Source organism: Perca fluviatilis, chromosome 12 (genome assembly GCF_010015445.1).
Source record: "Perca fluviatilis chromosome 12, GENO_Pfluv_1.0, whole genome shotgun sequence".
In the NCBI taxonomy this organism is placed as follows: Eukaryota; Metazoa; Chordata; class Actinopteri; order Perciformes; family Percidae; genus Perca; species Perca fluviatilis.
The window spans coordinates 14,460,370-14,488,272 of record NC_053123.1 but is presented as its reverse complement, the minus strand read 5'-3'; the positions used below and the strand labels follow the sequence as shown (position 1 = coordinate 14,488,272).

At 39.5% G+C, this 27,903-nt stretch overlaps 1 protein-coding gene across 3 annotated transcripts; it reads right to left on the bottom strand.

The window, feature by feature from the left end:
• Positions 1–125: 125 nt before the first annotated feature.
• vwc2l (von Willebrand factor C domain containing 2 like) lies at positions 126–27,383 on the bottom strand. 3 transcript variants are annotated; one of them, XM_039817647.1, is made up of 5 exons: positions 26,428–27,383; positions 25,078–25,590; positions 17,008–17,106; positions 9,888–10,017; positions 126–3,622 (listed from the first exon to the last, which is right to left on the bottom strand). In XM_039817647.1, exons 2-5 carry the CDS (start codon positions 25,489–25,491, stop codon positions 3,471–3,473), a joined length of 795 nt encoding a protein of 264 aa, XP_039673581.1. In that variant the 5' UTR covers positions 25,492–25,590; positions 26,428–27,383; the 3' UTR covers positions 126–3,470. The 3 variants fall into 3 exon arrangements, with proteins under 3 accessions (XP_039673581.1, XP_039673580.1, XP_039673582.1); XM_039817646.1 differs by having other exon boundaries at positions 26,719–27,383; XM_039817648.1 differs by lacking the exon at positions 17,008–17,106 and having other exon boundaries at positions 26,719–27,377.
• Between the last annotated feature and the right edge of the window lie 520 nt (positions 27,384–27,903).

Below are 27,903 nucleotides of genomic sequence, written 5' to 3'. Positions count from 1 at the left end.
ACATAAATTTCAAATTTGTTATAGAAATGATACTATGAGTCCCTCATGAACAGACCCTTGGTGCCCTAAAAACTAATACAATTGATTGTATAATAACAGTGTTTCTCTCCAGATAATACTCAGTGTTGGTTTTCAGGCACACTTTATGTAACAGTTTTGTTGCTGAAACAAAGATAAAGGACAAAAAACAAATCTTTCATAGTTTCCAGCTACAGTAAGTCGGTGTCTCATGGAAAGAGCAAATGGCATACCTTTACAAAATGCCATGTACAAGCCTGCGGTTTGAATGATCGGAGGACAGATGGTGGTCGTTTCAATAGACCTTTACAGACAGACATTAAGACTCAAGTTTCTTGGCAAAAAATTAACAAAGACAGACTATGCTGCTGGCCTGTCCTTGAAACTGTGCGGCTTCACGCATTTTGCAAGGAGAAATTTAATTCCCCCTGGTTTGCCCAGACAGAGGCTCTCTCTGAAATGCTTTTCTTTATTTTTTTTTATTTTATTGTGTTTTTAAATGCAGCCTATTCTTTCAAACAACACGCATAGGAATCGACTATGTTAATCCATGTCAATCCTAACTCATCCGATTTAGTCGTCAATGAGCGCTATAAACGTAATTTTCAGAGTCAACCTACTCAAAGTGCAGAGCAACGTATCTATGCCTCGATCTCCTTTGCTGAAAATATAAATTCTTCCACACTTTCCTTTGACTGTACTACATGCTCGGATTATATGATTTGCTTATTTGATTTCATATCTCCATTTTTTTTGTTTCCCAACAGCAGTCTGGATCACAACTCGGCTCTCTATGTCTAGTGACAATTTATCTTGGTCTGGATGTTTTGACTTTATTTTGACAACCACTTCATCCTCTGCACTCCTACTTTCCCACCTAGTTGTTGGCAGCAGCTTGCAAATTAAGGAGATGAGCAGCCATGATACCCCAGTTTAGATTTTTTTTTTTTTTTAAATGCAGTGCACCTCACCTAACTCTAACATTTGTTGCAATGTCACATTGTCATTTGGATCAAGTTGCCTGGATACTTTCATCTGCCATCATCTTCTACATTTACTTCTATCAAAACTATGTGTATTTCTACATCTATCTGTGAATTAAATTCAGAATTTTTTTTTTTTTTTAGCTGTAATTGAACTGCCTGTGCCCTTGCCCTTGTAATCCTCCCTGCTGGCTGTTACGGGAATGTTGAAGGGTAAAACAATAACGAGCTTTGGGTAATACATAACATTAAACCATTGCACCAAGGAGTGCAAACAAAGTAGCACTTAAAGCAGTCTGGGCTGTTCATTCACTGTATGAAGCCAAAGGCCGTGCTTTGTGAATCTTATCTGGAACACTAGCAATAAGGCATCGGTGGTGGCAGCAATGCCTCTGAGCCCTGGCACGTTCACTTCAGTCTTTGCTACCCAGTAAAGTAATTCTAATATATTTTTGTGCAGGCTGAATAATTATTTGGCATCTAAAGAAATTTAGATGATTTAAGCTCTTTTATTAATCCAAAAATATCTGCAGCACTGAGGCTGTGATTGATAAACTGTAGATGTCAGTTTTGTTTTATGAGTGTGCAGACCTCAAGCCAGATAGAAGAGGACTGTCTTTTCACATTGAGAGACACTAAATCACTGTAGCTTAATTATAAAAATGACCCAAGCTCCATTGTTGCACGTAGGATTGAACTCCACCCACACTCTTTCAGCAACCGTGTGCTGCAGCTTTACAATATGCAACAGACTGAACTTTTTCCAAAAATGAGTTTTAGTGTTTTTTATAGTAATATACATCTTTAGTTATTGGTCTTTTTACCTATGTTCATTTCTGTCTCATTACAAAGTGCTGGGAGCTGCTATTAAGCAGCCCATCCATCACCACCCAGGAATAGGGTCTAAAAGGTTAAGGGGAACGGATTTTCTGGAAATGGGGAAAAAAAAAAATCTTGTGATAAATGGCATGAGCTTACTGGAATTCACCTTTTGAATTAATGACTAGTATTTATCATCTCGAAAATACCGTCTTTTGGGCCCTGGTTGGGTGCTTTTTCTTTCAGACTGGACCCCATGAGGACCGCTCAGGTCTGGGAAAATATCAAGGCAATACGTTAGCTTCTCTCGATGTTACAGGCCTGGCCATATAGCCACACCACATTTGAAGGGAAGAGCTATTCTAACATTGGGAAGGGGAAAAGCTGGAAATCTATTACACAATCCATAGTAGTGGGATAATGTAACAGCTTTGTATCTTAACAAGCCTTATAGGTTTAAGTGCTTCACTGGGTCGAGATAAACAATATTGTGGCTATGAGATTGTGGATGAATGGCGTGCTTGTGTATTCTCACATGGACAATGTGCACATGAATGCCGCTTAAAAGCATTTAGACATATACAGATTCCCTCCTTTTGTCTGCTGGTTCTTGTGGAGTGTGCCCAGCATGCAGGCTGCGGCAGCGCCAAGCACCCAGCTGCATGATTTATCACAGAATACTCCTTGATTAAAGGAAATTAAAGCAGGCTGCTCTTGGCTTGCTAATTGCTTTGATAACAAGTTGAAGCAGTTAGTTAGTGGGAATATTTTGGAGGATATGGACCTCTGAGAGAAAACAATAACGACAATTAAGCTCGTAAGAGGCTGCCCAAAGTTGTTGTTTTGATGCAGAGTTGCAGAATTTTACATCTACCCCTTCTCATAGTTGCTCGCTACCACCTTTCCTAATTCTACAGTACCAACTTCCCCTGCCTGTGCTGCTATTATACAGAGACATGATTTAAAACCAATGGTATGTTGATCAATAAAATCAGTGTTTGGGGTTTTATAGCAGTTTATAAAATTGACAGTAGCATCATCTAAGTGTTAGAGGTGAGTTCCTGCCATAGCGATAAAAAGTCTTACGAAGACACAAACATTTATGTGTGATGTGCATCTTGTAAACAAGCTCTTAGAGTGAAGTCGTGAAACTCAAGCACACCTTTGCAGTGCTTTCACCAGTGTCAGTCCTCGTATGACAAAAAAAAAAAAAAGCGACGTTAAGTGTGCTTACGGTTTGTTTTTTTCCTGCTGTTGGAATATTACAACACCTGCGTGATTGTGACAGACAAGTACAACAAGCAAATGGCGTGTATACAGAAATCAGCTTGAGCAATTCAACATTGCCAATGGTTAGGAAATAGTTCACGGAGCTTAGAAACCTTTTGTGTGAGAGCAGCAGGTCAAGCAAGTCAACTTCTGAAAATATATAGGACAATTAAAACTGGAGGATGGAAACAGCCTTGAGACAAGTTCCGTCTTCTTCTCAATGGCTAAATTTGTGTTTGTGTGACGCTTGTGAGAGCATCTCTGCGATGCTATGCTGTTTCAGGTTGCTTAGGAATTGTGCTCCTGCCCTGTCAATCATACAAAATGGTGCAGTAGGCAGGGCCTTGCCTGAGCTTTTCCACCATCCCCGGTGGAGTCTCTCTATGACAATGTCTGGCCGTTGAGGCACTCCCGCCGCAAGCACTGCGCCGGCTTCCACCAGTCTCCGTTGTGGCAGCGACAGATGGTGCAGTCGTCCACCTTTACTTCAATTCCGGCTGGGATGATCGTTGTTCCAGCAAAGCAATTTGGACCTGCCGCATGGGAAGGGGGAGAAAGACAGGAAAGAAGGAATGAGAACGACAAGAAATGGATGTGGCTCTCCTGAGGGCTTCTCTTTTTGGAGGGACGGCGAGTGATGCAGAGAGCTGCAGGGAGTTAGAGGAGTCAGAGCAGACGTACAGATCTTTTCACGGGCATGCACCGATGGGCTTGTTTTTGCAACACTAAAGCGCTTTTGTTAGTCTCCCCTTCTCCCTCGACATGGAGCGCTTTGCATCCTAATGCGCTGCGAGCAGAGAAGCCTGCCAGGCGCTGGCTTGGCAGTACAGAGAGGCTGGAGTACAGAGAGAGAGAGAGACAGAGGAAGAGAGAGAGAAAGCTGCTTTGAGAGGCAGTAGGGAGGATGGTGTTAATCACTTCAGTCTGTATGAAAAAGACCACAGAACTCCTTCGCAATTCCTTACAAACTGACTTACAGACCAACAATAAAGAATTTTGACGTCTGATTTATCCTTAAAACACTGGGATTTACCTGTGTGGAAAATATTTCTTTAAATTCCAAAAAGTGTTTGATTGTGCACCACTGGAATGCTTCATACCCATGTATTTGATAATCTCAGTAGAGAGACAGCCTTGGTACATTTTAGGATCTGTACTCGAGGTAGCCAAAACGCTGTTACCTGGGAATTCATTATTGGTAAATACCATATGAAATAATTATGTCTACATTGTTTCTCCCTGCCTCGGTGGGGGTGCAGAGGGGTGTATTTCTTCCTTTACTTCTTGAGCCAGCAGAACCAAAAGGTGCCAGGAATTCTTCCCGGTTTTAATCATTTAGATGAAGCAATCAGCAGCTCAATTGGTGTGACGGTGACTTTGGTTTGCTCTCAGTATTCAGCTCTGTAAAAACCTGCTTGATTCAAGACTCTACGAGTAGTCATAAAATCTCATATTTCTCATAACTCTTGAAGACACAGTAGCTTTCACGGCTTGCTTTCATGGACATCTTAGTGTCCCAGTGTTTGTGATTTAGTACAGACAAACTTAACACCAGCAATGTAAATGTGAAACTGTATGGTTAGTTGATCTGAAGAGCCTAGTTATACAGGGTACATTTTGGGACACGGGCCAGCTGCATGCAAATCTGCACAATTACTCAACTTGGGCACAACATAGGCCTTTTTGACATGTCACCGTAGGAAAGGCACAGGTGTGGTTATTAAAATTAATGATGACTGTATTCCATTTAGCTGCTTTGATTTCAGGGTCCTGGTAATGTGCATGCTGATTTACTGTGACACTGTCATGGCGTACTGGGACAGAGCCATTGTCAATGTTAAAAAAAGAAATAGTAACACCTGTGCCTTTCCTACTAGTCAGAATATCCACTGTGACAAAGGCCTATTAGTTTTGTTGTAGCCTAAAGACAGTGGAGGGAAGAATCCTTCAGATTCTCTAATTACGGTAAAAGAATATAAGTAATATCAGCAAAATGTTCTTCAATCAAATTAAAAGTACTGACACTGCAGTAAATTGATCCCTCAGTGTTTTACTAATTTATATATGATGATTATATATATGATGTTTTTGGATTAAACTGCTGGATTAATATGTATGCTGCATTTTACTGCTGTAGATGTTTATGGTTGTGCTAATTGTTACTACTTTATATACTATTGGCTAGTTTTAATCTACAGTAATCATCTGTTTGTAGCATGTGGAAACTTGAGCTCAGACAATGAGACAATGCATTTTCCAGCTAATCCAAAGTTATCTTTTATAGTTTATTTAGCTTAAGAAGTACAGTAGGTGAATTTTCGTAACCCATAACATGCATGTTTTTTACTGGACAAGAAATGTATGAAAAATATATTTTTTTAAAGTAACTAGTACCTTAAGCTGTCAGACAAATGAATTGCAGTTAAACGTACACTATTTGCCTCTTAAATGTAGTGTAGTAAAGTACAAGTACCTCAAATTTGTATTTAGGTACAGTACTTGAGTAAATGTAGTTACATTCAACCGCTGCCTAAAGATAAGCAAATAGGGTTGGCCAGTGACTCCCATTATTTCACAAGCTTTTGCTTCAGATGTCTACAGTATTTGGTTCAATCTCCTGCAGTGTTTATGAGTGAAAATAAGGTGCAGGAGGCCATAAACATCCATGTGACACTAACAAAAGGGGGTGTTGGCTACCTCGTATCCCCGTTCTTTGCCTCAGCATAGATGAGGCAAAGAATTCTATTCGGACCTAATAAAAACCCTTTGATCTGAGCTTAGAGGAGACATTGAGAATGCTTGCCAAGTCTTAACTCTCATTGATCTGCCTCTGGACAGCAGGCACAGGTTACAGGACAAACTCAGTAGAGGTTGATGAGGGAAGAGAGGGTGACTGGTACTGGCTGCCAAGTGTGATTGTTTATAGCCAGATAGACTTGGAGCCACAAGGACACCGTTTCACTGTGGACTACCTGTCACTGTTCGAAGGACACACTGTCACCCGCCCAAACTTGTGATCGATTCATTGCCAATAAAATTCAGTGAAGTCAGAAATGTTTGTCCTGTGTCAAAACTGTCTCAGCATATCATACTTTCCCTGACTGCTGCTTAAGGACTGAATACATTTTAGGGCTCATTACCGTCTATTTGGCTCAAATAAGATTATAGCACTTGCCCTAGAGGTAAGAAATGCTTCCATACAAACTCACCTGCCAAAAACCTTTAATTCACAAAAAACTGCAGCTTTATATATATATATATATATATATATACTCACCTAAAGGAATATTAGGAACACCTGTTAAATTTCACATTAATGAAATTATCTAATCAACCAATTACTGCTTCAATGCATTTAGGGGTGTCGTCCAGGTCTAGACAATCTCCTGAACTCCAAACTGAATGTCAGAATGGGAAAGAAAGGTGATCTAAGCAACTTCGAGCGTGGCATGGTTGTTGGTGCCAGATGGGCTGGTCTGAGTATTTCACAATCTGCTCAGTTACTGGGATTTTCACGCACAACCATTTCTAGGGTTTACAAAGAATGGTCTGAAAAAGGTAAAACATCCAGTATGCTGCAGTCCTGGGGGGCGAATATGCCTTGTTGATGCTAGAGGTCAGAGGAGAATGGGCCGACTGATTCCAGCTGATAGAAGATCAACTTTGACTCATATAACCACTCGTTACAACCGAGGTATGCAGCAAAGCATTTGTGAAGCCACAACACGCACAACCTTGAGGCGGATGGTCTACACCAGCAGAAGACCCCACTGGGTACCACTCATTTCCACTAAAAATAGGAAAAAGGGGCTACAATTTGCATGAGCTCACCAAAATTGTGTGTGTGTGTGTGTGTATATGTATGTGTGTATATGTATGTATGTGTGTGTGTATATATACGTGTATATATATATATATATATATGTATATATATATATATATATGTGTGTGTATATATATGTGTGTGTATATATATATGTGTGTGTATATATATGTGTGTGTATATATATGTGTATATATATATATGTGTATGTATATATATATGTGTATATATATATATGTGTATGTATATATATATATATGTATATATATATGTATATGTATGTATATATATGTATATGTATGTATGTATGTATATATATATATATGTATGTATATATGTATGTATATATATGTATGTATGTTACCTAATTATTACCAGCTCTATGGCACTGCTACTGTATGATATGTCTGTTAAAAACCCACAATGACTCTTCAGACAGATAAGCAGATCTATGGTTTAATCCTATCATGGTGAGGAAACGCTGGCCATTTTCACACTACATCTCATTTTCATTTTCTTAATGAGAATTATATAATTACATTTATCCCCTGATACATTTACAGTATATCATTCATGATAACGATTACTGCTAAATCAGTCAGACTCAATGAACGTGGTTCTCTTGAGATAAGCACTCCCACTGGCTGACGGTTCCATTGTGCTGCCTTCTGCTCTCTGTTGCTGGTTTCAGGGTGAAACACCAAGAAGCAGACGAGCTAAAAAGCTACGTCCTAATAATGGGAAGCTTTGAAAAAAGGCTGGCAGCCAGAAGCATTGATATGCTGGTCAAAAATACATCTGCACCCCAAGGTTGTCACCACAGTTGGAAAGGTTTTAGATGCAAATGAAATGTAGTTAGGACCTGCCTTAAATTAAATTATAGTCATTAATCCTGTTAAAAAATGTCCACTAATGAACCACATTTTGCCTTTTTTTTAACCCAAGTATCAAGACATATTTTAACTTACAAATCACCAAATTAATAATTAATCGGAGCTAATTAACGGTGTACGGCATCTCAATAACATTTTACCCCTTAGCTATTGGGCCAGCCCTTAACAGTTCAGATTGGTTTTAAAATTTAAACAAAAGCTGTAACTATCTCAGAATGAGTGGGTTTCAGCCAGACCTTTCACCTGTACTGGAACTTCTTCAAAATTCAACAGGGTGGCCCTTTAGGAGTCTAAGCACACATACCAAACAAAAGGTCAGTAAAGTTAAAAAAACAAACAAAAAAACTTCAATCTATAAGTTAAGCCATTTATTTTCATATTTTAAAGAGCCTATGAGGAAGTAATTCATGGGGATTGAAATGTTGCTGCATAACATGGATGACCCTATTAGTTTTTAGTGCTAATTAGCAAATGTTAGCATGCTAACATGCTAAACCAACAAAATTAACATTGTTCATCATACCTGCTTTACATCAGCATGTTACCATCGCCATTTGAGCCCGTTAGGAAGGGCAGGCTAATGTTAGCATTTAGCTCAAAGCATCACTGTGCTGCTATAGCATGGCTGTAGACTCTTGTTAAATGGGAAAAACCTTTCACTAAAAATGAACACCTGTAACAAACTGTGTTAAGTGATTTTAGTTGGCCTGGGGTTAAGCAGGAGGCACCACAATCATTTAACTATAAACTGATGCGTCTTATAATCGTTCCCTTGTGAGAAAACACGTTGACATTTTCAAAGGGTTGTGCTCATTTCACACCAGAAACGCTCGCAGCAGGTAAAGTAAAAGACAAATGTGTGACTGTCTTCCAATGATTGCATGTCTAACTGGAGCACATAAGTGGATGTCTTCTTTTCACTGCCCCCTGTCCCTTGGCCAAAAATGAGAGCTAAACAGCATTCTTCATTGTCCTCTCCCCACAGCCCTTAGCTCCCCATAGAGATTTAACTGGCTGCCAGAGCCTGACCAGGCACCCTTGGGGAGTCTTGAAACGTCAGGCCTACCCTGAAATGCCAAGGGTGTCACTGTGTCCTGTCAGCCTGGATTAGCTCTCTCCTAGCAGCTTCTGCAGCCTTGTTAGTGTGTGTGTGTGTGTGTGTGTGTGTGTGTGTGTGTTCAAATAAAAGAAAGCAAGCAAGAAGGATAAAGAGGAAATGAGAGAAAGTGTGAAAGAAAATGTGGGTAGTTGCGGTGAAATAGCCATTTAGCATCTGCCTCAAGCAAAATTGCTCTAACATGTATAGGTCAACCGCTGCTTTAAAGAAAAAATTATTCTGAATATTTCTTTTGGCTTCTTACAGCAAGAATACTCATGAACAATTTCTATATTCTAGGCATGACACTTAACATAATGAGAAGGCGGAATGCAATAACAAGGCATATAATCACGAGAGTACATTTAATTGTTTATCAGGTTTTCATTTGAGTTCAGAAAAACTTTCTTTGTTGGCTCTTTCATCTCTCAAATGATCTGAAGCTTACATTTGAGCTGTGTAAAATTACATAACAAAACTATTATAGCTTATATAGCTTATAGAGCTTTTCAGCCAGGATCACATTGCAGACGAACAGTTGTACTTTAGTCATTAAGCTCCATCTGTCCCTCAGGATTGGTGCTGGCAGAGGATAGTCTCCCACCTTGCCTTGTAAATAGCCAATGAACCATTGGAATCCTATAATTCTAATTTAGGGATTGGCTACATGTGACAAGGGCGTCAGGGCACTGGGAGATAAAAGGCTCTCAGAGGACCCATTAGTCCCTCCTACCATGACTTTAATCAACGGGCTAATGTTTACTCTGCTTAGTGCATCATTTATAATTAAAACTAGTACTGCTCATTAGTGTCTAACAGGCCCAAGGTAATAATTTTAATTCATAAAACATCAATTACATCCTCATCCTCTAAAGGCGCGGCCGTCAAATGGCGATACCACAGATAAACTTTCCGCCATTGGTTTAATGAAAATGTAATGACTTCTGAGGAGTGTGTGTTGAATTCCAAAGGAGATGTGTGTTTACCGTTTTTACAGATGGGGCAGCATTGCTCCGGCTCGTACACAGGGTTGACACACTCTGGGACTGCGCAGTCGGACACCACACAGTGCACCTCATTATTTGGTTCGCAGCGGCACCATTCACAGGGTGACGGCTGTGGGCAGAGGGGGCAAGAGAAATCTGGATTAGATGATTCAGTACATTTCACCTATATCGGTGTGCGTGTGCTTTACATGATTACTACTAGTCAGCCCACTCCTGTGCTGGTATTTCCCAATTAAAAATGTCATTGTTATGCATATCATACTGTCTTCATAAACAAAGAAACAAGGTAATAAATTATTCACAAGGCCAATTTTATTAGGCTTCTTGCATCTAAACAGAGCCCATAGCGGACTTTAAAAAATCCTTAGAAATAACTAATAAGGGAGTATGTAAAGTAGTGTTCATGATGTTTAGTATTTTGCTGCATTCTGCTGCGGCCTGCCTCAGGAAACAGTTCAGAGGCTTATCTTACCACCTCTGCAACATGTAAATCAGGGCTATGCAGCTCTCTGAGCTGCTGCCTCTGACTTGACTCTACCTTTACAAAGTCTCTTGACCGGAAAATGAACTGTAATGCAATTACATGGAGTGGAAAAATACAAAACTGTTTCCAAATCAAGAAAGGTCAACTGTTCATCATATTAGGTTTTCTTCTTTCTCATCATAGGTCTTTTTAGGGCATCTCGGCTCTGGGTCTGCTCTATCAGCAACTCAGCTCTCCGTACTAAGCTTAGAGGGTACAAATGTGTCATATTTGTTAACCCTTTGTGCTGTTCACATTTGATAAAATATTGATATTATTTTTTTTTGTTATGTGGAGAGCAGCAACTGAAACCCAGCAATTGTTGGTTCAGATGAGTCCTAATAAACTGGGCTATCCTTTTAAGTCCACAATTTTCCAAAATTGCTTCAGACAATATTTTAATGTGTATCAATTTATATACAAAACCAGCTACTTTGTGAGCAAATGTTGACTCTTGAATGACATTGAGGTGACTATGTGTTTGACTGTTGGGTATATAATATTGGTATGTACTGTAGACATTTTTAAAGGAATAGTTTGACATTTTAGGAAATAGGTTTACTTTCTTGCTGAGGGTTAAATGAGGAGATTAATACTTACCACTTTCAAGTCTCTATGGTAAATACAGTTAGCTTAGCATAAAGACGGAATTTGCGGAAACAGCTAGTCTGGCTCTGTCAAAAGATCTACCAGCATTTCTAAAGCTCCCTTATTAAAGTAAACAGTGGAGGCTCCAGGAAGTTATTGGTACCAACAGAGAAATAGTCACATATAGGCACATAACCCTCCATAAAATAGCAAAATGCTGTTTTTACACTTTGGTTTTTTTACACTTTCAGATTAAACAAACGAGGTATAATGTGTGCATAAGTGAGCTTTTAAGGTACTGGTATGCAGATGTTGTTTCCTTGGGACAGAGCCAGGCTAACTGTTTCTCCCTTGTTTCCAGTCTTTATGCTAAGCTAAGCTAACCAGTTGCTGGCTCCAGCTACATATTTACTGTACAGTCAAGAGAGTGTCATCAAACTCCTCATCTATCTCTCGGCAAGCAAGCGACTAACTCTTTTTCCCAAAATGTTATTATTTGTATTATTCCTTTAAATGCTGGATGTTGTGCTGTGAAATTAATGTTTTATGTCATTATGCCATCAACTATCCCAAACTGCATTAGTTCCCGACAGTTTGCTATATTTCCATCTACTACGATTGAATTGTAGCAACAACAAAAATAACAGTGCCACTGTTCTAGTTAAGTGAAAGGGCTGTGGTAATACTGGATGCTTTAATATGACTTTTATCAGCCAATTTTGCCAGGATGCATTAAGTGGCACAGAGTGGGAAGTGGCCAGACTTGTATTTTTATTGGAATTTATGGCAGTCTGGATGCAGTGCAGCCACAAATTGAATATGAGCAACATTAAAAGATGAAAAGGGGGGCAGTAGACAGGAATACAAATGCATAACCCATTCTCTGATTGCAGCCATACTTCCTTAACTTAAAACTATCTATATGTAGAATGATGTCTCCAAGGTAATTCAAACTCCAGAAATAATTCAAACATGAATCTAAGACTGTTTCACCTCCTATCATTCATCTTACCCTCCTTGTGGTAGAAAATGTATACAACTTTCTCAACTGTTACATACTTTCTCTGATATGTCAGAAAACTGTCCGGTGCAAGTTAGGAAGTGAAACTGTGTTTCAGATATGATGTTTATAAAGGACCTTAAGAAGTTAAAAATCAGACCCCTTACAAGGAAATAAATAAGTCCAGTAACAGTGACTGCATTTATGTGTCATAATGTCTGTAACTTGTAAGGGTTCTAGTATAAAAACCTGTGTTCTGTATCTCTGCTTTAAAAGCTTCACATTTAATGATCATAGATTTAATCTGCTCATTCATTGTGCCTGTTGCATATTTTAGAGCTGCCTCGCCCTAATGTAAAACACACCTTTCCTTTTCTAGTGTAGCTGCACTGAAATAATAAAAAACTTTTAAGAAATAGATGGAACATCTATAACTCCTCTCATTAGAAATTCTTCTCATATTTTACCCACACAAGTAGTTGACACCAGTGCCCTGATGTAAATAAACCACAGCAAGAATATTTATCTGTCGGAGAGTTAAACATCCATACAGTTATCTTCCCCTCTGTCAGTTTGAGCGCTCATACAGAAATGTACCAATTACACGGCAAGATGTTGTGTCATACATATGGAAGATGGACTATATTTTCCCAACCTGACAGACTTAATCTGCGGGGGCTGGCAAGGTGGGATTCAGGGTCAGCAGTGGAGCATATAGGTCTGTGTCTGACACATCTAAGCTTGATTCAAGATGTCATGGTTGCATTTCAGGTTTCCGATTCTGCATGTTTCTCCAGCAGGAATATCTGGTTTCATCTTGGCACCAGTAATTGAATATATAAAGCTCACTGAGCGTTGTTGTTGTCCATTAACTTTCTGGGTTGAGTGAAGATGAGGTACCTTAACCTTGGGCAACATATAAAATCAATTACACCTCACTTTAAAGGGATATTTAGTTTTTTGGGTTTTTTGAAGTAGGGATGTATGATATACTTATCGATAGTGTATTACCTACAATAGATGACATTTAGTACGTTGGCAATTTGGAAGAGCCGGCAGCAGTACCGACACTGAAGCTAAGCAATGTACTGCTGTGGACAGGGTCAGCAGCAAAACGTATTTTAGCCAACTTAAAAGGCCCACCTAGGAAAATCCATTTCAGTTTAAGTGTATGCTATATTTAGAATATTTTCACCGCTTAACCCTTCAGCCCCTTTCCTCCAGTTTCCACAGAAGTTTCCCCTCTTTCTTTTTCGGCTGTTCAGTCTCCCTCTGCAAATTATTTTTCTTTATACTTTGGTTCATAAAGGTATCCTCTTGTCTTCACAGAAAATAGCATTTCATTCTCACTGTCATAATCACTCTCTTTTTTTGTTTTTGTTTAATCCATAAACTGGAGTGAGTCTGACCCAAACAGCTGATATGCGACATAATACAGTGCATAAGAATACATTGTATTGTAGTAGTGCCAAAGGAAAGGGCCATCTGATGGCAAGGTAAAGCAGTGAAAATATTCTAAATATAGCATACACTTATACTGATATTATATTTTTAGGGGGCTAAGTATGTTTTGCTGCTGACCCCGTCCACAGCAGCTTCTATGTCGGTACTCATCTGCTTCTCCAAACTGGCAGTGCTAAGTGCTAACCATCAGCTACTGTAATACACTGACTATCAATAAATACCTCATACAACTCCTCTTCAAAAAGCCAGACTATTTCTTTAAATTGACACTGCCAGCAGCAGAAACCAAGGATCAGTCAAGATTATGTTAGGTAATAATGAAAATGTCTCATCAGGGAATTGAAGCAACAGCAGTCTGCAATCATGAGCTTCATACTGTGTGTTTATTACAGTCTTTAAATGGAGGTTCAAGCCTACTAAGTGTGTTAACATGCACACTAGTACACCTTTTATGATTTTGTAGAATCCCAGTTATATGGTTTTGCATGTAAACACCACATCCTGGTTTCAGAAACCTGGATTATGCCTTTTTTGAGAAAGCCAATATGCTACCTGAAGTACTGTGATTAAAAAACTGAGAAACTGTGGCATGTGAACACCTTATTCATCTTACAGTCTGCTATGTACGAAAACGTGTCCTCAACTTTATTTATTAGTCGATAAAACTCGGACCTTTGATTGACGTGCAGAACCAACATTAGTTTATTTCCATCCCATATGGAGAATGCAAGAAGAGGGGGTCCTGTAGGAACTATGTGGGGTTTAATGGTCACATCAGACCCATGTCTGAAACTCTAATGCAGAGGGTACACTGTAGTGTTGCTGTCATTCTTTATTATTGCTGATAAGATGGAGAAACTGAAACCAGAATGCAGCAGCAAGAAACAAAAAGGGCTCATTGTTAAATGCTGAAAGAGCTCAGTTGGGACAGAAATGAGAGGGGCTAGATGTGGAAGAGTCTGATCTGCATTGACACAGAAATTCTGAAACCTGTATATTGTTGAATTAGATATATGAATAACCAGGTTTTTCATGTTACATATCCTGAATATGTTCAATGCTAGGATAAGACTGCTAGTATCCATGGAAACGTGACCTTCGTAACAAAAGCAGCTACGAACAGGGTCAAAACAACAACATGCATCCAATAGTTATTACTTCTTTTGGTAATAAAAGCAACAGGCTAACAGCATAACATTCCTCTCCTCAACAGAGCCTTTACATAGCAGTGGATGGTGGATTACATAGTTTGAAGTATCTAATTATAAGTAAAAGCACAGCACAATCATTAATTTACTGTAGGAGCAGGACAATTAGTTAAGTGGATGGTAAGGATCCAGCTTACACCAATTTCTATTAATATTTGATCATCTGGAGGAAATAACTCTTAAAACATAACAATGGGAAAAGTTAGACGCAGTTTTAGTGGAGTCTGCATCTGGCACAGATACAGTTTCCCTTTTTCCCCCATAAGCATTTTACTATCTTTAGAGGATAGAGAAGAAGACAATTAGATATTATATAGTCCTTAAAGTACACATTAGTGATGCATGACTAAATCTGCTAAACCTTTCATTTGTTTTCTAAGCAAATGCATTGTCTTGAATAGTGGCTGCTGGTAAATTGTAGAGATACATTGGAATTAAACTCAACATAAGAATTAACATATATTATTTATGTAGTTTGAGGCGATGCAATCAATATATTTTGGAAATGAATGTGAGCCAGAAACAACAAGACTAAGACTTAGCTTTATTGTTTATGGCTCACATTCATTTTTATTGTTGTCAGACTGACAAGAAATGGGCAGCTGACTTCTTGACGTTCTCATCCAAAAGTGTGTCATGATCTCACAGGTACATCCATGTTGTATTACAGTTGGTAATACAACAGTTGGTAATACAACAGTTGGTAATACAACAGTTGGTAATACAACAGTTGGTAACATGCATTTCTCAATATATATATATATATATATATATGTCTTGTTGTTATATAATATATATATTTTAAAATTCATGAACTGTTTTTTCACTCAAACTTAACTTACCACCAAAACTCCATTCTGCGCATGTTTACACACTATCATGAAGACTGCTAAATGTACATGCAAAACCTACACAAAATGTCTGTAAATTAGACTGCAATTGTCATCTCGGAAAAAAGAATTGGGACATACAACACTGACATATTTGTATTCCTTGATGATCTCTATTAAGGACTTGTAAGGATAAGAGAGGAAATAAGGTGTGATGTGGATGAGAACTTTTGGCCAAATGTATAGAAGTAAGTATCTATAGTGACTATATTGTATTGCATAACTGGAATCACTTTAGTTTTATTTTGTGCATGTCGGAATTACTCGATTTTGAGAACACATTGCAGATTCCTTCAATGTATTCAGCTGCGCCTGGTGCTTTTAGTACGTTCTTTTGTGTGAGGTCTACCGTGAAGAGGATCAGTCATGCCTTAGCCCAAACTCACAAAGGTAAACGGGGTGCCAGCACCGAACTTAGATATGCTGCCAAATGTTTTACTGAAGAAATGTCTCCTGTTGTCCCCGTATTATTGGCTGGGTATTTGAGTGAATCGGCTGTCATGCTTTTCATTCCCACTCTGAGACAAATGGAGACGGGGCAGGGAAGCAATGAATAGTCAAATAACCTTCAGCGGGGCAAATGGTACTGAAAAATACTTTGAGGCTGGACAACAGGGTCACAGGAATCTCACCCATGCGGTTAATAGGAGTGATGGGAATGGGTTGACAGTCAAATTGCATGCTGCTGTTGTCCAAGTCAAAAGAATATTTCACCGGTGGTCAGGGAATGCAGAGAGGGAGAGAGAGAAAGGAGGACTTGTGGATGAGTGGAGTTGAATGCTTAAAAACACACTTGATACTTGTACAGGGGTACTTTAAGTGAAAGGAAGTTCAAACCAGAAAAACTTGTTTGATAATTCTTTGTGACCTAATTGTTTTCACTTAATATATTCTTCTAATTAGGGCCCTTGTTGCCTCTGGCAAATTGGATAGGAAAACCAATTTGAACAATCATTTTTACAGCTTTTATGGCTGTTTTGTCTCATAGGTGTCAGTGCTGAAAAGCAGACTCACTAATTACTGTGGTGTGTGATGTGTAGGCACCTCCGGGTGTGTGTGTGCATGCTCTTTTAAATTCATTGTTGTAATTGTCCGCACATGTGCTTTCACGGCACATTTCTATAATTACAGTACATCGAGTTCTGCAAATAATTTGTATGTATTGAGAAAACAATTAAAAGTCATGATAAACAGAAAGAGTTATATTAGTGCAGTTATACTTGCCTCTAAATGAGAAATTATTTGAAATAGCGTGATGGCTGAAATCTACTGTGTGTACCATTGTCACTGAAAATGTTAGAGCCCTCTCCCCCCCTTTTCAACTCTGCATCCCTTCCCTAGGGGGATCGCAGGAAGCATGGACGGGATTGTTCACATTTGAGTTCACATCCCAGCCCTAGCCTGACGATCTGGGATCTGAACTCACCCTATATCTCCTGGTTCTTGATTGCAGCTGCGCTGGGGCCAGAGAGATGCCGGCAGCCATGCTGGGCGGACTGGTCCCTTCCTCATCTGATGGGGAACCCTGTAGGTGAAATACCTACTTGTTTGAGTGGCATGACTCTCTCACAGGGCAACAAAACAAAGACTAGAAAATATACCCACTGGCAGTAAATCTACACCTACTTAAATCTACATTGTATTAAATACTATGTTGCTAAAAGTAAATACTTAAGTGGACGGGTTGTTACTGGGATATGTACTTTAGACATAATTGTCAGGTTGCTGATGCATGAGTTATACCAGCATTAGATTCAACAAATGACAGGCTGAAATTGCACTGCAGTCCATTGCTTTGTGTTGAATGAATGCCCAATACCAATTGCATGTCAATGACTGCATACTCTGTTTAATATGGGACTTAATGGCTGACCTCTTGCATGATGGAAAAGTGTTGCTTGATGCCAAACTATGTATGCCTACATTGATTCTTCATGCAAACCTAAACATCCGAGCATCCCAGAAGTTCTAAACTGACCACATCTCTCCCGTTATCATTCTGAGATGCTGTGTCTTTGCATTTCTTCTCTATTATCTGCTACTGAATATAAATGTAAACGTCTGCGCAATGTAGCACGAGCACTGCAAAGGAAATGCCAATGAGGCCCACAGCAAAGGTTAACCTGTCGGCGTCTCCAAACCGGGGTCTGTATACAGGGGCCTTTGATTTCCTTGAACACTGCAGGGTTCCGAAGCTTTCATGTGCTCACTAAAGAAACCCAACCTTCACACAGGATGAGGACAAAGACATCTGAGTTACTTGTGTGGTCTCAGATAGGGGAGGTGGATCCTCACAGATTTCCTCTCTCTCTTAATTTCTGTTATGCTATTTTTTACTGAAATGATCAATAAGAACAAATGTATGTATTTTTTTTATCCTCCAAGTACGAAGAAATGTCCTTCCCTGGGCCCACCAGTCAAGGTTAGCATGCAGGTGAGCTGCACTATTGATGGACTTGATCTCACATCAAACTGCCAGGCTTATGTACTCACAGCGGTCCTTACAAAATCTGTGGGCCTGCATCCCAATGCAGGACTGAGGGTGATCCTTCTTACGTACAAACACACCAATCAGTACAGATTAAGTACATACCTGTAGGTTTAAAATGAGCTGATCCCACAGACCCCTTATTAACAGCAACACTATGTCACTGTCATGCTGATGTGCCAAAGCATAAAGCAGGGCCACAACTAACAATTGTTTTCATTATCAAAATTTTGTATTATTGTTTTGATTAAAAAGCAAATCATTTAATATAAAGCATGTAAAAAAAATTTTTTTTAAATGCCCATCAGTTTTCCCTCTTCAAATTGCTTGTTTGGTCCAATTAAAAATTCAAAGCCCAAAGGCATTCAATAATAACAATAATCATGATAATGTAAAACAAAGAAAAGCAGACATTTCTTATCTAATTGCATTTCTAAATTGCTGTTGATTCATTTTGATGTTAATTAACTAGTTCAAATAAAAGTTTCAGCACTAGCATTATGGCCCTGGCATAAAACTCCTGGTTAACAATGGGAAACCAAAATGAAATCACTCGTTCAGCTGCTCATTCAGCTGAATGTAGAGGCAGGTACATGAAAATGAAAAGCAACTTAAACGGTTTCCCATTAATAACTGATGGACAACTCCTAGCCAATGTTTTTTTTGTTCCTTTTGGATCGTTTTTTTCTGATTTTTCAAAACATTGCATTTCCACAGATTAACCGTAGCAGTGATTAATTATGAGGTTTTTCTACATGCTATTTGGCTGAACTCACTGTGTAGCCCCCTGCCTGCTTCAATTTGTTTCAGTGACATGACATGCTAATATTCACCGGTACGACATATTCTAACATCTCCCAGCAGAGGTTTCTTTGCTTTGCCTTTAAGTCATTATGTAAACTGAAACAAACATACGAAGATTAAACAGCATTCTGCTAAAGCCTTGCATGGCAGTTAAACTGCAATGAGGTTTTCAATAAAAATAGTTAAACTGTGTTTGTCTACTTGCAGCACATGATGTCCATATGCAACTATTTTGCAAGTGATTTGACCAGCTTCATGTTCCCCTGATACCAGCAGTAGACATTTTTGTTATTTAACCATAATTATTATATTTCTTCAAAGTTGCACTAAACAATATTTTTTTACATTATACCATGGTCTAGGTAAACACTTGATTCTGATTGGCTGCAGGGTGTCCATTAAAATGTGATATATACTAATTAGTACCTGTAAAGTCTGTTTACCATCTGTTGACTGTCCACCACTCAAATGAATCTGCTGAATTAAATAAAAAATGAAAAACATCTGAATATCTAATTTCCAACACTGAGTGTAGTCCTGCCTCATCCTCTGAACACTATAGGATGGCAACTGTAACACACAACCTGCAAGTTCCACTGCCCCTCTGAACTTACGGTACTTTGTATCACTGTGATCATCTCAACCCATTCGCTATTTAACTCACTACTTCAGGCTGTGGCTGACCGTACACATTTCTCCCTGGACATATCGATATTGATTTGGGGACAATGACATGGCTGGAGAGCTAGCATGTCTTGTTGTTAAACATACTGTCAAATTATATCTACTGTTTGTGAACTGTTTGCAAAATTATTGACTTTGAATCTTGCTAGCATATTGTTAGCTTTCCAGCTCATAGCTGGGGTTCTGTGAACTGACTAGAAATATTTCCGGTTGTCCTATCTAAGGTTTGTCCTATTTATTGGAGCAGTGAACAACGTTTCCATTGCATAAGAACCTTATGGGATGGTAATGAGAGTTTGAAACAACTTTATTGTTGATTTTGATTGAAAAATGCATAAAAATATATATAAATGGTGTTAAAAGTTTTTTTTTAGCAATTAACCATGGTATAAGCGGGTTAATTCCCTTCAAGGCGTCCATTATCAGGTAGTTAATGGACTCCGGGTGAGGCAACCGTCTGACAATGGACATGGCATTAACTACTACTTAATAATGGGTCAAATAACGTTGTGTAATGTGAAAGGGGTTGTGTGAGGTCCACAGAGATTGATCACAGACTCTGCAGGTCCCTTAAAGCGCAACAAAATATTTTAGCATCTTCATCTTGTGGTTTTGCTTTGACAGCCTGTAACTTTAATGTTTTGGTTTACAGACAATGCTCTCATCAACCTCATCTCAAGCAGCATCAGGCAGCAGTTTGTGTCGAAAAAGCTCTGTTAAATCAAGTGCATTCTACCTGTGCAACACCAGACAGCAGACAGACAAAGCTAGCGACTAGCTGGTGGACATAGTGAAGCATTTAGCAGCTAAAGTGCCAGACATTTCCCTAGGGGTTGGTAGAGACCAAAAACAGTGCTAAAAGAGACATACATTCATCAGGTGGCTAGAAACATGAATGCTAATGTTGCTCTATGTCTGCTGGATGTGTAACTGTTTGTTAACACATTCGCCATAACGACTTCACAAGGTGATAATACATGGGTGACAAATTAAAGGAAAAAACCTAAATAAATAAATATAATGAATGCATTTGCTTTCACACAGGCGCATAATTAAGCAGTTGTTATTATCCAATCATGATCTGTGGCATGTATGAAAATGCTGAACAGCAAGAGGAAAAGATGTTGAAAGACGGTTCATTGTTGGTGAACTGTTGTTCAATTACAGACTGCTCAACTGGCTAGTGTTTCAATAGGAGCAGTGACTAAAGTGGCATCTGCATTTAGCTCTATGAGGAAGACCTTAGTAATAGGGTCGGTCATTGTGGTCAATGCACATTTGAAGACTGTGATGCTTGTATGTTAGTGCAATATGTAAGGAAAAACGGAAGAGCAACTCTTCATCACGTGACTGAGAATGTCAATGCAAAACGTGATCAGACTGTGTCAGCAAGAACAGTCCTTCAACAATTACTAAGAGAGGGCTATCATAGTAGGGTTGTAGTGCATACATTCTTTATTAAAAAGATGAATGCACATTTGAAAGTTTTGTAGTGCAAAAATCATAGGTATTGGTCTACAGAGATGTGGAAAAAGTGATATGGTCAGATGAGATGTTTTTACCATATTGTCGACGGGGGCGAGTGCATGGGTGGCGTACACCAAGAGAACGTACAGGCCTGAATGCTTGACACCTACAGTGGTGACATTTTCCTGGAATGGTTTGGATCCACTTGTCCCCTTAGAAAGAAAGGGTCACTGCAAATCAATACAAAGTTGTTCTGAGTGATCACCTTCATCCTATGATGAAACATTTCTATCCTGATGGGAGTTGTTTCTTCTAGGATGACAATGTCCCCATCCATAAGGCACTAGGAGTCTCTGAATGGTTTGATAAGTATGAAAATGATGTGAATCATATGCTATGGCCTTAGCAGTCACCAGATCTCAACCCAATTGAACACCTATGGGAGATTTTGGACCGACGTGTCAGACAGCGCTCTCCACCACCATCATCAAAACACCAAATGAGGGAATATCTTTTGGAGGAATGGTGTTCCATCCCTCCAGTAGAGTTTCAGAGATTTGTAGAATCAATGCCATGGCGCATTGAAGCTGTTCTGGTGGCACGTGGTGGCCCAACACCTTACTTAGACACTTGTATGTTGGTTTTTCCTTTAATTTGTCACCCGTCTGTATGTCAGTATGTTTACAGCTTGTTCAGCTGCCTCCAAGTGGCCAAAACATGAGAAGCAATTAATACTGCTCAAACTGAATTCTTTTAGTTTAAAGACCTTAGGCCGGTTACACACTGGCTGCGTGGCGTTTCTGTTGCGTGTCAGCTGCGTGGAGTTTTCTATGTCTTTACACACCAGAAACGTGTCTGACGCGGCGCTGCTGCTGCTAGCCTTGTCTGGACACATGCATGTTTCCCATTGATAAAATGAAATACCACGTTAAACATAAATATATACTGATTTGATTACAGTAAAGACAGTGTTGGCAGTATTGACAGCAAAATAGGCTACAGAATATTTCATTCTTTTTTTTAATTACATTTATATATCTGCATTTATATCAAAACCTAGAGACTTTCAAACATCAACATGTCATTTATTAATATGTATTTGTGTCTAAATTACATATAAACATCTTTTCCTATTATATTTTGCCTGGAAACGCTTCCAACACGCTTGCGTGTTGTGTGAAAAATAGACGTCTGTTCTATTTCTAGCAGGCACACGTTTTTTCGGTGTGGCTCAAGCTACGCCTGACACGTGCATTGTGGTGGAAGTTTTTCTCGAAGCAGCAGAGTTTAGTTTTGAGAATTAAACCAAAGTCTGGTCTTTGAGCATTTATTATATTTTGCAAAATAGAGAAATACAGATTCACAGGTACACGCAGCACGACTGAATGAGCATTTCTAACTTCTAGTCTAAACATCACACATTATATAGAAATAAAAGGAACATCGCAGAATCATCCTCCCTCCTTCATCCATTGTGCTGTCACTCAGTCACATACCATAAACAATTCTAAGTTAGTTTACAACCCCCCTTGCTATTGTTCTACCTTTTAGCCAAAACACCTCTTTCCTGGGAGCCAGGAAGAAACCTTAGTTTTAGCTTAGTCGTCAGCAGTCTTCGGCCTTCCTCACTTGTTATCTAAGAACACAGATAGCAACGTGAGGAAGCTTCAGGCTGGTTAAACCCACATATCTTTTACTATGCCACAGTTGAGGGCTGCAGCTGTTTCCCATCTGAGACTTTAGGAGTCCACAGGAAGGAACAGGATTCTGTGGAGGCTTGCAAACAATCTTTAAACTAATGGTTAACATCATTAAACAAACGGTTAAAATAAAATTTGCCACCACAGCATGTCACGCAGGCAGTGTGTAAGCTCTAACCTGTTGACATGGGAGCCGAAATATAAACGGACATGCCACGCAGCTGACACGCTCACACCACTCAGCCAGTGTGTAACCGGCCTTATCCATACTCGTATATATTGTAGCAGTATGCAAATGTTAAATGTTGGCTTTGAACGTTTTGCAGATGTGAACAATGATCATTATGTCTGATAATTTGAGGAAATCTATGAATCCAGTAATTCTTCTTTCAAAACATTTAAAAGCATGTTAGTTCTAAATGGCTGCAATGATTTCAGTCCTATATTTCTTTATAAGGCTGAAAGCATGAAATCTATGCTTTCACGTCTCAGAAGAAGGCTTAGATGAAATAACATGCTCAGACTTGTTATGGTATAGGTGTGGTAATGTTAATAGATGCAACTAGCATAAAGTTCACTAATAACATTGTACATCTCTATAGTGGTTACCAATACTGCTGAACACTCTGCTATTCTGCCACAGACAATGCTAGTTAATGTTGGAGATCATTTTTAAAGCTTAGTTTCAAGTATTCATTTAGTTCTGGAGAGTCTATCATTTTGAGTTTGATGCACAAAATAGATGATTGAAAAATGCTATACTTCACTGATACATGGACTCACATTTGTACACCTGATTGTGAGAATCCATTAGTCAAAGAGCTGTTAGTTTGTGGATACAACTTTTTTTTAACTTGAAAAACTTGGTGGTTGTTTGTGAAAAAACATTTTCCACTGAAATAAGTTTTAAGTGGTGAGAAATAGGCCAGAATTTTGAAAAAACAAAAGGGAATTGTCATCATACAATCAGTTTGCTGACTTATCTCAAATGTTGGACACACTAGATGTATGTTTTCTGCCTGTAGTACCATTATGTCATGACATGTAATTGTTTAATCCAGAAAAGGATACATTCAGGTGTAAAACAGATGTGAAAAACAATCAAGAGTCAACAGCCTAACTTTAGTACTAAATACTCTTAATTAAAATCAGTAGATCCAAAACATTAATTTGTTTTCCATTGGAGTAATGGACATACTAATCCTAACTGGTTACTGATATATTTTGCACAGACATGAACAAATGCCTTGATTAATAATAGAGCTATAACTTTGTTTAGGACGTATTGTGTCATTTAATCACTTACAGCCCCAATCCTCTTGTGAGGAATTGGAATGATGGGGTTTCCTCATGGGCAGCAACAATTTAAACACAGACCTTAGTTGTCATGCTAATAATGTTATATCTAATCAGGCAGTACTGTCACGCTCTGTAACAATCGCTGAGACACTGGTCTGGTGGGTAGAAACAGTGCTCTCTTTGCAGGAGACACAGGGAAAATTAATCTGCCAGCAATGACTCAGTGTCCGCAAATCGCAAATCAAAGCATTAAAATACTCTTATAGCATCTGTCAGTTTAGTAATGCTGGGTAAATGTTTAGTTGATGGTGCAGGAAGGGGGGATGACATCACTCTGGGAGGCAGCCATCTTTGTGCCCTTGGCCAATAAACACAATTTTTTATGATACTTTTACAGTCTGCCAAAAAGCGATATACTAACAGGAAGTCTGACTAACCCAAATGCTAACAACCAGCCCACCACCACAGGTCAATTTGAGCTTTATTTCGCAATTGAGATATAATGGCTGCTACAAAAGTGACACCATCATGACATTAGATTTTGTTTCATGTTTGAATTGATTTCCGTATGTCACTTGACACGAATATGCAAGTCTAGTTAGGGGTGTTCATGTTATTGTATATGAAATTTACAACAACCCAGACAGACTGCCGTGTAAGATGGTTGCTTAAGTGGCATCCAGACTTTGACTGTGACTGACTGAATCAACCTGGCAAGGTTGAACCAACTCATGAGCATCAGATGGACACTTTAGAGATTAAAAAATGTAAGTATTATCTGTTTTATAATTATACTGGAAGACACAATGCCAGTAATTAGAATGGAAACAGTATCTTTAAATAATCATAAATGTTTATCCTACAGTATGAGACAGAAGCATATTGGAAATGTTGATGGTAAATGTTATTAAGTGCTACAATTTTGCCATGACTTAAGTTTGGGTAAGCTGAGCATCTGAACCAACTGTTTCCATGTTAACATGTAAGAAATAAATGAGGTTGTTGTAAACAAAAAAAAATAGATCCAGGTTGGATCTTACAACTTAAATCTTACCTTGAATTCTTCCAGTATTTTATACGTTTTTCCCCGGTATTCACAAAAGTTTTTAACCTCCTTGCACTCGGGGCAACATCCATTGTGCTCCACTTTGGAGCACTTGGGGTGCAGTTTGGGGCACTCGGGCTGATCGCACACAGGCCCGTCCTCCGTGCATACGCACGGACAGTTCGAATGTCCCGGGTAGAAGCGCTCCCCGAGTCTGTAGACAAAGCCACTGTCATCCACGCATCCTTTCCCCCGGTAGTCATCGAAGACGATGTTTTCACTGGCGGTCCGTTCCGACTCGTCCGCGTTGTAATCCTCGGGATTACCCACCGAGGCCGGAGACACGGCGCTCAGGGCCAGCAGGAGGACGAAGGCGGACGAGAGGAGAGGGCCCATCCTTCGCCGCGGCATCGATATCCACATTCAACAAGATTGTGTGGATGTCATCCCTAGGCTCCCGGTATTCTCTCTGGATCCGTCCTGCGCTTCATCATCACCATCATCATCAATTGAGGAAATGGGCTGCAGTGGAAAAAATAAGAGATGATATGATGGATGATGATTCCACTGCTGTTGTTTTGCATATCCTCATAAACCAGTAAACCTCACATCCCAAATACTTTTATTTTTTGCTTAGTCTTGTGTATATTTTGCACTGCTGCAAACAGTTGTCATCATAGGGATCATTCAAATTAATTAGGCTATTATTCTATCTCCCGAGACAAATGGGAATCTCCAATGCACCTCACTCAACAGACTAATGCCATAATTTCTGAAAGAAAAACAACAACCTTTTGTTGACATAAGAAGCGTGTATACGTGCGCTCTTGTTGTGGTAGTGGTGGCGTGGGGTGTTAAATTTTCTTTTCGTGCAAAATCTCAGCAATAGGTAATCATTCAACTACAAAGGAAAAGGTTAAACCATCCACTATCTGAGGTGAGTGCAGTGGGCTCCTCACATTATTCTTCTCTACATTCAATAAAAAAACCCTACAATTTCAAACTCTAAGAGCGATCAGACACAACAGGTAGCTATTGGTCTGTTTACTTTGAAGCCAATGATTAAACAAATTACTGCTCCGACTCTGGACTTACAGTAACCTGTTTTTACTAAATCATCCATGTAACATGCAAATCTCCCGAATCATAAATGCGCAATGATTTAACCCAAAATGCATCACTCCTTCGGAAGGGGAAAACCACAGAGCAGAATCCAGTCCGTTCAGCAATACATAGCTGAAAATAAATATTTCCCCCCGGCTTGTAATCGTGTGGTTTGTAAGTGCTGCGTGTCTTGACAGATCAATCGAAAATGCCAGTGACAACAGGGATGTATATTACACGATAGGACAAACTCACCGCGTTGAAATAGCTTGATATCCACTTAGTGTGAAGCCAGAGAGCCCAACACATAGAGGGCTAGAGCAGATTAAAGATAGTCGCCTAGCCTATTGGAAACTTCACTTTATCCACAGGGTAAATTCACCAGACTCCACAAAACACTATAATCCTCCCTCCCGGTCGTGATGATGGGTTTAAAAGCAATTAAACACCAGCCTTTTGGAGATATGGTCCCCCCCTTTCCAGTGGAAAGAAAACGATATCCACGTAAAAGTAGGTCTGCTTCATGATTATCCTCGTCGGACTCACCTTTTTGAGACACCCAGTTTACGTCCAGAGGCATGCGGTACGGAGAAAAAGACAGAGACCGAGAAAAACAGCTAGAAAAAAAATCCTCTGTAGCGTTCCTTGGGAATCAATTCAATATTTCCCAACGACGCAGGTGAATGTTAGGAAGCTGCAGTCAGTCTTGTTGCATGTGTGTATACATCCAGCGGTTGCATGAAAAATAAAAATCCAGATGGATAGAAGTTAGAGTATGAAAAATTAAACCAAACGGGATTGAAGCCAGTCATTGTTTGATTTTCGGTTTTCGGCAGAGGTCGCATTCATCGTCAGACGGCGAGACTGAGGGAGCGCTCCGACTTTCAGCACCTTGGAGAGCGACTGTCTCCTGCGTCCTGCACTGAGTAGAGCAGAGCAGAGCGCCCCCCGTCCCCCTCCGCCACCCACAGACACACAAACGCTCACATCCTACATTCCGAGGACAACTTCGACTGCATTCCTCAAACTGGTCCTGCAAGAGTTAAAGGCTAAAATCAAGTCAAACGACAAAATAAGCGGTCAGTAGTCGGAGATGTTCCTAGATGAGCAGCTGCAGGTAGTACTGTCAAATGTGCATTTTGTGCCTGTAAACGTGTGCGCCTGTCTTTATGTTTGTGTTATTATGCGCCTGTGCTTGTGTGTCTGCGTACGTGCGCCTGTGCGTGCCAAAGTGTCTTCACACATGACCTGCAGCATATTTCCTTTAGTCACTCATTATCTGCAGCACAGTAGCACAGTATTCAGAATCCCATTTGTATTCTGTCGTGCAACACGAAAAGGGAGTCTGACTTGTCAGCCACTACAACAACAGAAACATACAGTATGGCTTTGCAGAGCAGCATCATCAGCTTTGTTTTACAGATGGTAGCCCATAGGGGCCACTGCCTGACTACATTCAGTTAAAGCACAGATGACCGAGTGAGACCCATTACTTAATTAGTTATTCCCATGAGGAACCATACACATCTTCTTAACCTTAACCGTATGGCCAGTCTTGTTCAAAGGTAACTGCTTGCATAACCTTTATCTGACTAATGATAAAACCTGATACTCTATAGGCGCTCTTTTACTTGAAATACTTGTCAATCCCCTAGGCAACTTACACGAAAACTTGCCTCTATAAAGCAAGTCTATTACAAATAAAACAATGGCATACTTGACACACCAGGG

What these genes read in the sequence shown, in the direction of transcription:
- vwc2l (XM_039817647.1), bottom strand. Translation starts at nt 25,491, where the DNA reads ATGTGGATATCGATGCCGCGGCGAAGGATGGGCCCTCTCCTCTCGTCC. An exon ending in AAATACTGGAAGAATTCAAG is followed by an intron (nt 17,107 to 25,077) that starts GTAAGATTTAAG and finishes TTTCACCTACAG; the next exon opens with GGTTCCCCATCAGATGAGGA. An exon ending in CAAGAACCAGGAGATATAGG is followed by an intron (nt 10,018 to 17,007) that starts GTGAGTTCAGAT and finishes CTCTGCCCACAG; the next exon opens with CCGTCACCCTGTGAATGGTG.